The sequence below is a fragment of the Camelina sativa genome, chromosome 6 (assembly GCF_030686135.1).
Source record: "Camelina sativa cultivar CO46 ecotype springtype chromosome 6, ASM3068613v1".
In the NCBI taxonomy this organism is placed as follows: Eukaryota; Viridiplantae; Streptophyta; class Magnoliopsida; order Brassicales; family Brassicaceae; genus Camelina; species Camelina sativa.
The window spans coordinates 28,317,380-28,332,650 of NC_141885.1; the positions used below are offsets into that span (position 1 = coordinate 28,317,380).

At 34.2% G+C, this 15,271-nt stretch overlaps 2 protein-coding genes and 1 long non-coding RNA gene across 3 annotated transcripts; 1 reads left to right on the forward strand and 2 right to left on the reverse strand.

Annotated features, from left to right (window-relative positions):
• Positions 1–1,079: 1,079 nt before the first annotated feature.
• LOC104793701 (putative protein phosphatase 2C 49) lies at positions 1,080–3,440 on the reverse strand. The gene is made up of 4 exons (XM_087455393.1): positions 2,864–3,440; positions 2,310–2,519; positions 1,959–2,194; positions 1,080–1,869 (listed from the first exon to the last, which is right to left on the reverse strand). Exons 1-4 carry the CDS (start codon positions 3,053–3,055, stop codon positions 1,311–1,313), a joined length of 1,197 nt encoding a protein of 398 aa, XP_087311519.1. The 5' UTR covers positions 3,056–3,440; the 3' UTR covers positions 1,080–1,310.
• LOC147943070 (uncharacterized) lies at positions 3,395–5,072 on the forward strand. The gene is made up of 3 exons (XR_015560124.1): positions 3,395–3,853; positions 3,987–4,072; positions 4,627–5,072. It is a non-coding gene; the product is annotated as an uncharacterized LOC147943070 (long non-coding RNA).
• A 5,250-nt stretch (positions 5,073–10,322) lies between these two features.
• LOC104793702 (boron transporter 1) lies at positions 10,323–14,220 on the reverse strand. Its single transcript, XM_010520107.3, has 12 exons — positions 13,397–14,220; positions 13,221–13,303; positions 12,929–13,121; positions 12,705–12,843; positions 12,449–12,614; positions 12,168–12,334; positions 11,905–12,078; positions 11,723–11,818; positions 11,518–11,649; positions 11,121–11,440; positions 10,770–11,037; positions 10,323–10,682 (listed from the first exon to the last, which is right to left on the reverse strand). Exons 1-12 carry the CDS (start codon positions 13,498–13,500, stop codon positions 10,410–10,412), a joined length of 2,115 nt encoding a protein of 704 aa, XP_010518409.1. The 5' UTR covers positions 13,501–14,220; the 3' UTR covers positions 10,323–10,409.
• Between the last annotated feature and the right edge of the window lie 1,051 nt (positions 14,221–15,271).

The following is a 15,271-nucleotide window of genomic DNA, read 5'->3' on the forward strand; positions in this document are numbered from 1 at the left end:
CAATGGTTATTGCCTAGTCAAATAGACAATCTTCAGGCTCAGTTCAGTGAACCATCTAGGTGTTGGGATCCTATATCGGGTCATCCTTGGCAACATCTCGAAGATATGATGAAAGAAGTCATGGTCATAACATCTGTTTCAGATGTCCATAAGAAAAAGTGACACATAAAAATCTGAATATAGATTATAGGATGTTAAATAAATTGATTATTTATATGAAAATGTACAAAACGACATAGTCAATGATTATAATGCATATGAGAATAATTCTCACATAATACATATGAGAATTGTTTTAGGATTTTTTAAGAAACTAACTAAACCATAGAATATTAAATAGAGACCATCTGTATAGCTACAAACTTTCAGAGTTTCTTAATATATATTATTTTGATAATTTTAGTATAATATTATTATTTATTTAAAGATCAAATCATACAAAGAAAATTAACCATTAATAATCGGCCATCTGTCCCTAAACGTATCTGAAGGGTTTTTCATCGAGAACCATTTCTCACATTCTCTCATCTTAAAAATTCATTTGAGATTTTCTTTAAAAAAATTGATCTACAGATATGATTTTTAAAAAAAAATATAAGGTAGTTTTTGAAATCCAAAAATAAATTACTAGACAAATAGCATATAAATTTAACTAGTATTTATAAATAACAGAACAAAAATACATAAATTACATTTGAAAATAAAATTAAAAATTAAATCACACATAAACTTTGTTTAAATCTTAAAATCAAATTTTTGTAGCAATTTTCCATGTATAACGGTAAGTTAAAAGATATAGGATCGATCACAGTTCTATAGACTAATAAGACTGATAAAAAAATCACTAATTTTCATTTAGAGCTGGCTTAGAATTGCCGTGTGTTAGCTACCGTGTGTCATATTTTTACAAGGTGCGTACTATGTTTTTTAATTTATGGTTAATAAACTAAATATAAAAGTTTTACTTCAGATTTACTTATTAGCATACGTAATTGCTTACATAATATATATAACTTATACTATAAGCGAGCTTTTACATGGTGTAAACAACCGTTAAGAAAGAAAAAAAAACCCCAAACTAAACATCCAAATTCGATTTGTCATCATAAACTTTATAAATCGATGAGTACAACAGAAACAAGTAACCGCTTAGACAAAAATTATGCGAGCCGTTATATAATTAAGGTTACATACATTTTGTGTATATGTACAAAACACATAAAACTCTCAGCTGATTCAAATACGTAATCAGCCGAGAAACAAACAAAAGGCGTCGTCATCATCATCATCATATTTTCCAACTGTTTTGTTCAACCTTCCAGTAAGCTCCTCAAGCTATGAAACGCCTCCGCCGTCAAACTACAACACCGTTGCTTCTCTATAGCCGTGGCAGATGCCGCCACATCATGGACCGAGGATAAACAAACGACAACAACAGTTAAGTTATCAAACGTGTTTAGCCTTAAAGCCTCCATCACAAGTTCTCTAGCACATCTCATTGGATCATCGTGACGTCTTAATCCCCTTCGGACAATACTAACGGCTTCTTGGCTTGTCAAAACATCCCAAACCCCGTCGCATCCGATTATCAGAAACTCATCTTCTTCTGTTAGATTTATCTGTTTGATCTCTGGCTCTGCGATCAGTGGAGATTGTGAGCCTTGTGGTAGTTTCATGTCCCAATCACCAAGAGCTCGAGTGACAGACAAAATGCCGTTTAAGTAACCGTCATCGATGAAACCGCCACATGCTTCCACTCTTCTTCTTTCCGGTAAGTAGATTGGTCTGTGGTCTTGAGACATGTCTATGGCTTCACCGTTCCTACAGAGAACTGCTCTGCAATCGCCAGCATTCGCCACCATCAAATGTCTGCATACAAAGGGAAGAACAAAAATTAGTTCATGAGCAAACACAATCTGATACTAACTGACATTGTTCGAGTTGAGCACACCACATACCTTCCGAAAATAAGGGCGGCAAGAGCCGTGGTACCAGAAGAGGAGCCAATGCTACGGTCCTCAGCTAAATCAAGATCAGCCTGAAGAAACGCATTCCTCAAAGATCTCTTGACTTGTTCGACATAAAAACTATTCACTTCCGATGTTTGTGGGAACTTATGGTCTTCAAAGAATAGTCTAATGGCGTTTTTTCTTACATAAGCTGCTGCTTCTGGTCCTCCATGGCCGTCAAAAACCTATTTATACAGATGCAAATAAAAAAAAAAGCAAGTAAATTGGCTGATCTTCTTAATAAGACCAAATGGCATTATAAAATGTGCATTAGAAGGAAAGGAGGCGAAAATGCAATACCGCATAGAAAGCACTAGGCTTTGGCAATTCATAAAGAGAACCAACTCTAGAAGAAAGATCGTCTATGCAAATGTGTTCGTCTTCCATGAATCTCCTAGGCCCAATATCAGCATAGCTCCCGGAGCGGATAACAGGAGCATAAAAAGAGACACTAGAACTGCTATCTTCATCATCATCATCATCCAGAACTGAGTCACCACATTTTAAATCCTGTAAAAAAAATAGTATATCTTTAAGGCACAAGTGGGGAAAAGAAAACAAGATCAAAATGATTGGAACCGCTCCTTAACATATACATACAAAAGACACAACTCTCCAAACAGAGTAGTTAAAGACTCTTTTGAGTCCCCAAAGTCCCAAGCTTTATCACGATTGGTCGCTACATTCCAACTAACAATTCAGTCATCACCACCTAAAACTAAGAAGAACCCTGAAACGAATCAACTCAGATTCCTCGTTTCTATAAAGACATCTTCTTTGATAAACCTAATTCAATTTCCAATCATTGGTCCTCTTCAAAATCCAAAATCTAAACTTTAATCGGAAACACTTACAGAAAGAGAAGTCGATAAGTCGGCGGAGACCGACGCCGCCGGGCGACGGATACCTAGAATCGGCGAGGAAACTGGTGATTTCACGGTGGAGACACCGTCAATGTCTTGAACCCCGGTTGGTGCTCCGAACAATTTGACATCGAGAACAACAGGCAAACCCTGTTTAAACAAAATCTCTGCTTCAGCCACCATCTTCTTCTGTTCTTCACATAAAATACTACTTTGATTCTTTCTCTTAATTTCAAAGTTGCGTGCTTTTTTTTTTTTGTTCTCTTCGTGGACGAAAAATTTGTGACGTGTGTGCTTCTTCTCGTATATATACGATCTGATGATTTGATTTGATGATACAGGTGTGGGGTGACCGGTCACCGGTGGGCTACAGGTTAACCGGGAAAACACGTGGCGTTTTTGAAGTTAGTGATGTGGATTACAACGGCGGAAACAAGGCACTTACTTATGACACGTGTCCCGTTTTGGTTTTGACGCGCCTTGCTTTCGAGGAAATGACGGAAACACCCACCGTTTAATAACTAACTTTGGCTGAGCCCGACTTTTTTAGGCCATCATTTATGGGCACGACTATAAAGGTGTTCTAAGACCTTTTTAAAAAGAAAATATTGTAATAGTGGATTTAGAACTGGTTTATGGATCTTAATCTAGATCAGTTTTTGGGCTTGTTCTTGTGTGACGTGACATTGTCTTATTGGAAACAATTTTTTTAGCAACATAGAGATCATTTTATTTTTCATTTCTTCGATATTATGGCTGCTAGGTTTTTCTTGTTCTCTCCCAAACGGCGAAACGGCGATAGCTTGCATATGCACCATCTTCTCCGATTAAGGTGTGTTTTCCGGCCATTAAAACACCAAAATCGAGAGGCAATTTCGCCTCTGTCTCCTCTGTCTTCTCTGTCTCGTCAAGCTCAAGAGATCTCCTCGTCTCCTCTGTCTCATCTGGCTCGCAAATCTCATCTCCGGCGATATAGACGAGGTAATCTCATCTCCTTTGTTTCATCGATTTAGAGTCTTGAAATCTCCGAATTAGGTTTCGATTTAGTATAATGTATTAGGGTTTCGTCTCATCTGTCAGTATCTCATCTCCTTTGTTTCATTTGTTTATGAAGCTTGTAGGTGAGGTTAACCAGGGGAAATTAAATCGGATATCCATCAACAAACCTGTATTACTCGAAAGTAAAAGGTAAATCACAAGGTAAGTGTATATTCACAGTTTTGTGATTGTTGCATGTTAATCTCGGATGTTTGATTAGGTTTATTTCTTGTAATTGAGTTGTTGTGAATTAAGTGTCACTTAATTGTGGCTTGTTAATCTCAAATCGGATGATTTTAGTTAGTGTCTGCATCTAACCTTTTATCATCTTGTCATGTTCTCGTATTAGTTGTGATTGTAGTTTTGCTATTTAGGTTTCAGTAGTCTTAAAACTTGGATGATTTGAGTGGTGTTGTGGTTTAGGTAGTAATGTAAGTGTATATTCACAGTTTTTATTTGATTGTAGTGGCTTGTTAATTAGTGTTGTGTAATGTCCGTTGTAGTTTATGTTTGTTTTAACTATGTTTGTCCTATGTTTTTAATGAATCTCGAATGTTTGTTTTAACTATGCTTGTTTGCTATGTTTTTAATGCACTTTAAATGTTTGTTTTAACTATGGTATAATCCTATGTTTCTTATGTTTTTAATGAATACTCGAATGTTTGTTTCCATTGTTATATAGTATTTGAAAACTTATATATGTGTTTCGGTTTCAGGTTGAACAAGTCATGGACTCTTTATACGACTATGGTATAAACAGTCCATTAGACTATAGTTCCGATTCAGAAGAGGAGGCTGAGACCTGTTACTATCCTCCGCAACCATCAACTGAGATTGGATTCACAAGTCTGTGGAGCCGTGAAGCTCAACCAATTCCTGATTATGAGACACAACTGATCCAGCTCAAGGAGAGGGTTGTTACTGAGTCACGAGAGAAGAAACCATTGTGTCAAATGGCCCCTGAATTTGTAGTTCTTGGTTGCTTCGGTATGATATTGCTAGTGGTATTTATCTTGTTTAAGTAAATTAGATTAGGCTTTGGTATTTGGATTGTAGTTTTAAAGATTGAGTCACATGACAGTCTTTGGTATTTGGATTGTAGTTTTGCTTTGGTATGTTGTTTGCTTTGGATTTTAGTTTTATAGACATAGTCACAAGTTTTATAGACAGAGTCACAAACAAACGACCAAAGTTCACATGAATACTGACCAAACCAAAACGACAAATGACCAAAGTTCACATGAGTTTATATGAGAAATGACCAAAGTTCACATGAGTTTATATGGGAAATGACCTCTATATATATGAGAAGAGCACAAGAGTGTAAATTATCAAAATCAAACATACATTTTCTCTTCTCTCTTTTGTTCATCTTCTCTCTTTTGTTCATCTTATTCAAAATCAAACCAATTTCTTTCTCTCACCATAAACATACAATTCTCTTCTCTCTTTGTTCATCTTATTAATACATAGCTTTTATGGCATCTTCTTTCAACAATTTTCACTACCATTATGATCCCAATAATGATAGTTTAAACCAATTCTTTCAAGAGCAATTTAGTAACCAATTTGAAGCTGTTGAAGAGGCAATTCCGGCCGAAAGGAAAACGCGTACATATATCGATAGAAAACGCGAAGAAGGGCATGAACGTTTGTGGAACGATTATTTTCTGATAATCCGACTTACAATGCTCACCAATTCCGCCGACGGTTTCGAATGAACAAGTTGTTGTTCTTGCGTATTGTGAATCGTCTCAGTGAAGAAGTTTCATATTTTAAGCCAAAAAGGGATGCAACCTTCCGGAATGGTCTATCACCGCTACAACAATGTACTGCAGCAATTCGACTATTAACATATGGGACTGGGTCAGACTCGGTTGACGATTTAAAGGAGAATTTGATTGAGAATATATGGAATAAATTTGGACATTAATCTATGTATTAATTAAATAAAATGTTTGTCTTGTTTAATTAATTAAGTAATATGTTTGTTTTTTTAAAAAATTTATTTTCAATGTTTTTTTTTTGTTTCATAAAAATTTGGTATTGTATCTTGAATTTTAGTAAAGGTTTTATAAGTTTGCAATTAAAATGTTATTATATAAATTTTTATAATTGTAATATGTTTAAGAATATTATATTATTAAATCTTAAAATCTTAAACATGTTCTCTCAATAACTAACTTCTTAACAAAAGTTCTTAACTACTAATTTTACATTATTTTTACAATATTTATATTTTAAAAACATCCTAGACTGATCTTCTTATAAAAATGACCTTATATGGATTCTTTTGTGGAAATTAAATTTGTTTTGTCGGGGTACTTTTGGAATGTGATTAAACCGACCAGAATCTGAAGATGCCTACTCGTGTTCACACTTTGACTTGTTCGAGAAGTAGGAAACTACTTGTCGGAATTGCCCCTCAAGTTATAGTAAGTTAAGTTGTTGCTATAATCCAAAACATGCTCAAACCATGTCACTTAAAAATCGTTTTAGTGATAGATGAGTCATCTGATCTCTGTTTTACTAGTATATAACAGCCGCCTCGTGATCGTGAATATACTAACACTACTTTTTTATAGCTGGCAATGACAATTAGTTACTTTTGTTTTAGTAAACTTCCATCACGATCGATGCTAAGAATCCATCGCCTAATCAATACTACTAGCTAGAAGCAACGTGTTTCACGAAAACTCTAATAGTCTAATAGAATTATGGAAGCCAGAACTTGTCAAATTAATGTACAAACAATCCCATCCAAAAAATAACACCAAACTCTTAATTGTTTAATTGGATGCGTCTTTTTTTATGTACGATTTTGTATATTATTTTCTGTTTTCTTTTTGTTTTTCTACTAATATTTTTAAAATTGTCTGTCTCTATGAAACGTAGACACTAATACTTTAAAATGCTGAACAAAAAAAAGAATATTTTAAGATAATCTATATATACATTTTTGAAGATATTTATAAATAAATTATGAAGTTCACACTTATTTACAGGTATATTATTCACATTAAAATAATTTTTATTTTAATTTATAAATATGGTTTGATTAGATTATTCTCTCTTAATTAAATAGAGATTTTCACATTAAATAAAGAGATATTGGTTTACTTTGGACAATGATCACAACCATGATTTGCAACGTAACTTCTTGATTCCCAAATTACTAATAGGGAGCTTATCTTTATTTAATACGTCAAAAATTATAAGGATTCTATGGACACGACAATTATATATTCCAAAGTGTCTAATTATAAATAGATGAAACAAAAAAAATTACAATGTCACAATATAGTATACTCATATAATTAAAAATTTCAAAATAATTTTAAATACTATTATTTATACATTGCAAACTAAATAGACACATAAAAAAAACTGTACATTTAATACTAAATAAAATTTTAATTAACACTATGATATCCTAACTTTACTATAACACACTACACCTAAAACATACTACTTATACATTATATAATATATTGATGCAAGATATTGTTGGTTTAAAATTTTCAAAGCATTACATACATATATAATTAATATAATAAAAATTATATTTTACATTTTTAAATTAAAAATTAGTACCACGGTGTAGGTGAATATCTAGTAATAAATTATAAACGTACACAATTTTTTCGTCAGTTTTTTTATTTACAAAAAGGTTTGAAACAAATGGAACTTTATAATTCATAGTTTCATGGGCTTAATACTTACAATAAAAGGCACTCTTGGACATCAAACGCTAACCCAATGAATGATAAAAGTCCATTACGGTAAGTAGTTTGGTTTTGTTCGTAGAACCATGGGCCACGATCAATCCCTTGAAGATTCCCTTGTGTCGTGTTGATTATTAGACTTCAATGTATTTGTTTGTATCCATGTTAGCACAATTTTTCTAGGACTTATTTGGTAGAGAGCCAAAGTTTTGGTTAAACTGTAAAGAACACAGGATTGTAAAACCGTAAGTAAAGAAGAAGGATTTTGTTCGTGTGTGATTTGACTATTTGAGATATCGGAATATTATGCATGCAACATGCATAATAACGTTTTATCGTAAACAATGCAATATATATATATATATACTCAACAACACTAAATTGTATACGCTCTGGACCAAGACCAACAGGTTTTCATTTGTACGGTATCGTAGTTTATAGAACATGTGGATAATAATTAATAAGAGTGGGCTTTGGTCAAGTTAATGTGAGACTGACACGTTAAAAAGGGTCAACGAGTATGTCTTATCTCTAATTTCCATCAAAAGTGAAGTTGAAGAATGTGAGGGTTTGCTTTTATGGTGAGGAAGAGAGCAATGAATGCGAAAGACTTCTGTACTTCTGTTTTAGTCTAAGACAATAAAGAGTCACAACACAAATAAAACAAAGTTCCATTGCATGATTTAGATGGTGACCTATGCATAAGGCAACTTACTATCTACCATTATTGCAGACAGCAGGAATATATATCAATGATACAAAACATATATTTCACTATCGATCGAGTCAATGGTTAATGCCAAAAAAACAAAATTTAGCAAAAAAAAGGATAAGCAAGAGTCTCCTTTACTAGTTCTTCTTTTGTTAGCCACCCACGTTTTTGTCTTAAGTTATGGTTTGGTAATAAAGTATTTTAGACGAAAAATCTCAAATCGATACTAAAGCATGCATGAAATAAAGTGAGCAACTACATACGTAAATGTTTCTCTTTATTCTTCTCTCCTCTACAACTACATACGTATAGTAGTAGCTAGTGGTTCTTCAAACTAAATTTCATTTTAACAATAGTTATTAGTAATTATGATATATATTAAATTAATCACTACCAACAAATCATATAGTATCATATTTTTTTTTGACTTCATGATTATACAATTTAAATAAATAAATATTATTTTCCCAAGAGGGTCGGACTCAATTGGCTCGTGACCTCTCATACATCATATTTCTACTCAAGTGCTATTAGTGTTTTTTTTTACTTTTTCAAGGATAATTAGAAACCATTCCTTTTCATTTTGTCCCTCATAATGACAAAGTTTAAACTATTGGAGCATCACGTTTCCTTATTGACATCGAACATTCGTGTTCTTCTACTTTTGTCTTCGTCTGGTTCGGTTTTGGTATAGAAGTTGACCCTTGAATTGTTTTATATAAATAGTATTAAAGTGCTTCCTTCGAACGACATGACTATACTTGAACCAGATAGATAGATAGCCACTCTTTTCATGCTCAAAAGCATTACATTGCTTTTGCTTCTAAATCGTAATCATTCACGCTAATTCCTTTTCCATATGTGTAAATCAAAGAAAAGTATGTATGTAACATCATGATGTATTTTTATTCACCAACTGTTTACTTGCCTTGCATGTGTAATTAGATCTCCTGCGCACATAGTTCTCTTAATTTTGTAGAATATCCTTCTTCTTATTTTTTTTTATTTTTTGTTATTATAATAGTTTCGTAATACAAATACGTTTTGGTATCGATGGGTCTTTTTAACATTCTATCATAATCGTATCTCTAATTTGAGATAACATAATTAATAGATGAACGATTCATCAAAATCTGTTTTGACATCATTTCATATGAAAATAAAAGTAAGGAGCAATTCATCATTCCATAGGATAATTAAGCCTTCTTAATTAATTGCAATATATGAGTAGCTTGTTTCAAACGGAGCTCTTAAACGATTTAGAACAGCCTTGAGACACTAGTATTTTATCTTCGTAATGTATGTAGTACTATATTTTGGGCATTCATTATATCGTACTATATGTTATATGCATGAGAGTGTGTTCGACCTTCGGCGTTTCAAGCTAAAGTTTTGGTGGTATATTCGGAACTTGTAAAAAGACGTGGTTTCTTAATGATGATGTTTAATCCAATAAGTTCAACGCAGCTATTAAGTGTGACTGTGTGAGTCGACATTGATAATAAATCATAAGTTTACACTGCTATGCAATGATGCAAGAGTTCTCGATCGAAAGAATATATATTTCGACGTCATAAATAAGTTTTTAAAAACTTATGGCAGTCAAAATAACCCTATCATCAGTAAAAAAACACATTGTAAGTAAAATCTTTAAACTATCGAAATCTTAGTGACCTCTCAAAAAACGTAAATTAAATTTCAGATGTGTAATGTTGTTGACCGATTGATTAACGAAGCTCCACATAAAAAAGACTGCTTATTACCGTTAACATTTGAAGTATTTTTACATATTTGCCCCTTATCATTACATATATCACGAAATAAGTAAGATATTTTAGTATTTTTACACAAGGACTCAAGAGTCAAAGATCAAACATGATGAAACACCATGAAAGGGGGCATAAACACACACACATGACATAAACTAAAGAGAGATGTTCAAGAAGCCTTTTTTTTTTTTTTAAAGAGCTAAATATCAAATTAACTAACTAATTAAACATTCTTTAATCCATCCTCATTAGGGTTTGTATCTTTTATTTAAGCTTCCTGAATTTATATAATCTCAGTTCGATGACGACTGGTTCAAGGGACTCCTCCCACAACTCGCCGGCTTTGGACTGTTTCCGACGATTCGAGGACTCATCTGACCCAACCTGATTTCACTCACTCGTGGACTAAACACTTGAGACAAACTCCGGTTGTTGACTGGAGTCGAGCTCGAACTTGTCACCTTAGGGCTACTTGTGTGTCTAAACTCTCCTCTGCTTCGTGTAATAACCTCATCAAGAATCTCTGAATCTCCTGGATACGAGGTTGTGGATCCTATCTCCGTTTCCTGTTCAACATCGAGTTTGAGAAAAAAGATAAGAAGAAGCTAAAGAAACAAAGTAAAGGAGTTGAAACAGAGTAATTGAATTTGTACCGCTGCGAGATTGAAGGGTAAAGCTGGAGCTTCTTCATACTCTGCTGCGTCTAAGTCCTGAAGATGAGCTCCTTTGAAGAACCTAGGGAGGAGATACTGTCGAACAGGGATTAAGAACATGATCATTAGAGGGAACATGACTCCTGCGATTGGGATCCATGTGAGGCCAAAGCAGATTAAGAGATAAATCGCTTGGAAAATAGTGAACATTGCAATTGTCTTGAATGGAACCGTTTCCACGAATGTTGCATGGTAATCTTCAAGAACCCTGCAAACAGAAACGTGACAGAACTGAGTTGAAATGAGGCTTTTTGAAGTTGAATGTGAGAAAAAGATTGGAGCTTTAGTTACTTGAAGCGGCGACTTGGGGCGGTGAAGAGAAGTAAGATCCTTTCCCAGAATTGGTTTCCGGGTAAGCTTTCAATGGCCATGAAGGCAAAGTAGCCCCATAGGACTGATGTTGGGATCATTTTAAGGAGAGGCATAGCTGCAACGCATCCTCCTACCATTGTAGACTGAAGCAAGTTGCTTACCCGTTGTTCTTTTACTTCAACTGGTAGCAAATCATCAATTTCTTTCTCTATATCGAACAGAGTTTCATCAACTGGAGCATTGAGGTTTCCGGTGAATGTAGTCGCTTGGATTGTCGATTCTTTCAGTTCTTTTAAACCCTGCAGGTGGAGAGAACTAATTCTCAGTTTCGTGTTTTACTGACAAAATAGAAAGTGATTTGGGAAAAATTATTTACTTTGGGTTGTTGGTACACTAATGGTGTCTGCATGTGATGATAAGCTTCTTGCATATTGTCATAGAGCTGTCCCAAACTTGCATTCTTTTTGATGCTTCTTCGTGCTGTTGCAACCAGTCTGTTACGAAGCAACTGCAGAGAGAGCAAACGTCAGTCTCAAAACTCCTGAAACCCCTGAAAATAAGACCATGGTGAGTGGTGTTACCTGGTATTTAAGAGTTGCTAAGCTCTTCGTATGCATTGGAGATTGAGGAATGACACCATTTGATGGAGGGACTCCAAGTAGACCACACATTAAGGTCTGCATTTGCAGTACTGATTATGAACAATAGGCGCCAAAAAATAATTCAGACAGAAAAAACTTTTTTGTTTCCAGCAAATTCTTACCAGAAACCCAAGAAGAAGCAAATCGTAGTGGTAAGAAGACGGTTTTCTCAAATTGAATTCGTTTTGCTGTGCAAGCTGTGAAGCTACGCTATGGTCAAAGTAATAAAGCACAGCAATCATTGAAGCTGGAATGAAAGCTCCAATAATGTAGGCGACTGGAACATCAAGCATCTCCTGCAAATTTTTAAGTCACTAGGCTTGTAAGTCTTATTGTTTCAGTGTGTAGAAGTGCATATGCATGAAGATTAAAGAAAAAGACATACCTTTACTACGGTCCAATTTCCATAAGCACCAGGGGACCAAGGATTTGGGCTAAAAAGTCGCCGGGGGATTCCTTTTGGAACGTCTCCAGCTGGAATGTAGGAGACACCGGTCCACACTAGCACCATGAGTGGTACACCATAGTCAGCTATTAAGCTTCTGAGCCAGCCTGCGCAAGAGAAGCAAACTGAGTCACTAGGCTTCTTCGAGATGAGATGTATTGGCCTGAATCCCATAGAAAGAAGAATCCAGCTCCTGAGATAGAGATGTTTGTTTCACTTACCAGATCCGTACCGCCATGATCTGGCTTTTCTGCTTCTAAGTCCAGTGAGAAGAAGACCAAAGGAGAGAACCAGAGCAAACATCCCATTAGCAAACCTCCAGGAAGGTAAGAACTCCTTGAGCTTCTGATTCTCTCGTTCAGGAATGCGGAACTCATCGACTAGTCCCTGAATAATCCATGCGTTAGAGTTTGATAAGCAAACCCACATTGTCTCAAATATCGAAAATTCAGAATCTTGCTTAAAAAGAGTTCCTACTTTGATGGCTTGTTGCATGAAGAGCATAGCAATAAGCAGTCCAAACAATTCGCCAGCTACTCGAGTGAACCTATTGATGATGGAACAAGCACCACATATAGCCAGCACAAAGAGCATCAAAGCAGTCCAAACGCAAACCCTACACAGAGATTGCAAACAGTAATGAAAAATGTTTTCAACACCTTGGTTAGTGGTTACTGTATTAAAGCAAAGTAAAAACTCACCATCCAGACCACGCCAAGAAGAGATCTCGTCCCAGTTCAGGTCTCGCCTTAGCAAAGTTAAACATGAAAGTGTACATAATAACAGTAGGCTCTGCAACTCCTAGAATAAGCAGAGGCTGACCTCCGATAATGGAGTGTATCATGCCGCAAATGGCTGTGGAAGCTAAGGTTTGAACAGCCGTGAGAACTCCATCTGCGAAATTTCAGAACCCAATTTTTCAATCCCTCAGCTGGAAAAGTGCAAATTTTTGATAAAGGTAGAAACTTTTTTGCAAAAAATTTTAATTTGTACCGGTGCTTCTTTCAAGTTGTTCACCGAATGAGATGACAGGAATGGCAGACGCGAAAAATATGTAAGTGGTGGGAGCCAGAATCCTAATAGAATCGATGGTCCATATAAAAATAAATAAGGAATCAAAAAGGTAACTTATATAATCAGTGAAGAAGATTCATAAGAAGATTAGTTACCTAAAGCCAGCCTTGAATCCTCCGGTCCAATCTTGCTTATAGCACATCAATCTTCCTTTAAGATCATTCTTGATTCCTTCAAAGGGAACAAAAGTCTCTTCCATGACTAACTTGCTCTGTTTCTCTCAGTCAATTCGTCAAACACTTGGAGTTCCCTGCCTTCTACGGTGAGAAGAAGAAAGATTTTGAGGTGAAAAACCCGGTTTAAAGGGGGAAAACAACGAATGAGCTACTTCAAACCGGACAAACCCATGTTAAAGAACATGTCTTTAAATTCAAAGTTTTAGCGAAGAACAGGAAAGAAAGTGAGAGAAATGCCAATAAGGAAGAGAAGAAGAAGAGGAAGAAGAAGAAGAAGATCGAATCTGGATGAAGAAAGATGCATGAAGAGAAGAAACAGTTTACATGATATGTAGAGAAATAATAGAGGGAGAGTGAGATTTTTTTTGATTAGGGAGGTATAAGGTATGTCGTTGAAATTACATAAAGAAGAAGAGCTGAGCTGATGCTAAAATGTAAGTATTATGAAATGTCTCTGCTGGCAACTGGCAACGAAGAAGAAGACGAAGGAATCTCCATTTATATAAGCTACTCAAAATACCCAACACCAAATTAAAGAAAAAAAAAAAAAAACTTGAATTTTATTATTTTATTACTATTATATAAAAAAAACAGGAAAAAAAATGATTTAGGAGAGAAGAGACAATTGCGTGAATTTTGCGATTGCTTGAGAAAATAATGATTTCCTAAAAAAATAAAAATAAAAATTTTACTTTTGTTTTTCTTTTTGCATCATCATCAAAGCTTAAGAAAAGTTCTTCATTAAAGTTGTTTTGCTTAATTCAACAAAATAAATATACGAGAAAAATGGTCAAAAATTATAATAATCTCCCTTCTTAATAAGGAAAAGGATAGCCGATAGTGATGATTTATATATATATTTTTAATAAAATTCTAAATTATTTCTTGTAAATTAATACTTAATTAGTACGTACTAGTTCTAAACTATTAATCCACTCGATTTATATGCAGGTAAAAATCAAAATATTAAGCAACGGATCGGATATAATTTTGAAGTAGGTGATATTCAAAAGTACGTGAAAACTGGGAATAGTTTTTTTTATTTGGAACTTGGGAGTATAAAAAAAGGTTACGTTACAATATCCTAAAAAGAAGGTTAAGCAAAATAATTAAATTCAAAAAACGAGAGTGAGTGAGATTGACAGGCGTCTGCTTGGACTTATTTGTTTTGGATGTGTCAATCTGTTAAAAAAAATATCCAATTTTCAATGCTTGGTTCGTGTTTTATTAATATCGATCTTCTTCTTTTTTTTTTTTTTTTTTTTTTTTATGTTAAAGATGTTTTATTAATATCTTGCTTTAGTTTGCTCTCCTCTCATTTCGATAATTAATTGGTTCAACTATAGCATCTTTTATTTGTTCCATCAATCGATAGATACCCTCTCATCTTATCATTTTTGTTTTACTACTTACTAGTATAACTTCATTAATATAATCTGTCCACTGAAAAAAAATAAAATAAAAAAAAATAAAAAAAAATAATCTGTCCACTGAATTTATGCTGTGAGATGATTTTTCATGTATTTGTTTTTGCCTCTCTAAAAACAATCGTTTTATACATATCTTTGTTAACTAAAGTTATGATTCGAAATATAGATTTTATGCCAAAATTTTGATACAATAGGCAGAAAAAAAAATATATGAGAAGACATTTTTTAATTAGTTGCAATAAAATCGTAGATGCTGCTGATATTATGTACATAAATATTTGGGATATAATCACCATGCAGTGATGTGGCATTAGTTAGACGTCAACCAAACACACAGAAGAATCTAAAGAACTATGGAGCAAAC

Coding starts and splice junctions, on each gene's coding strand:
- LOC104793701 (XM_087455393.1), bottom strand. CDS start 3,055: ATGGTGGCTGAAGCAGAGATTTTGTTTAAACAGGGTTTGCCTGTTGTT. Junction 2,195..2,309: donor AGCCTAGTGCTTTCTATGCG/GTATTGCATTTT, acceptor CTGTATAAATAG/GTTTTTGACGGCCATGGAGG. Junction 1,870..1,958: donor GCCGCCCTTATTTTCGGAAG/GTATGTGGTGTG, acceptor CTTTGTATGCAG/ACATTTGATGGTGGCGAATG.
- LOC104793702 (XM_010520107.3), bottom strand. CDS start 13,500: ATGGAAGAGACTTTTGTTCCCTTTGAAGGAATCAAGAATGATCTTAAA. Junction 11,441..11,517: donor TAGTGTACCAACAACCCAAA/GTAAATAATTTT, acceptor CTCCACCTGCAG/GGTTTAAAAGAACTGAAAGA. Junction 11,038..11,120: donor GCCCCAAGTCGCCGCTTCAA/GTAACTAAAGCT, acceptor TTCTGTTTGCAG/GGTTCTTGAAGATTACCATG.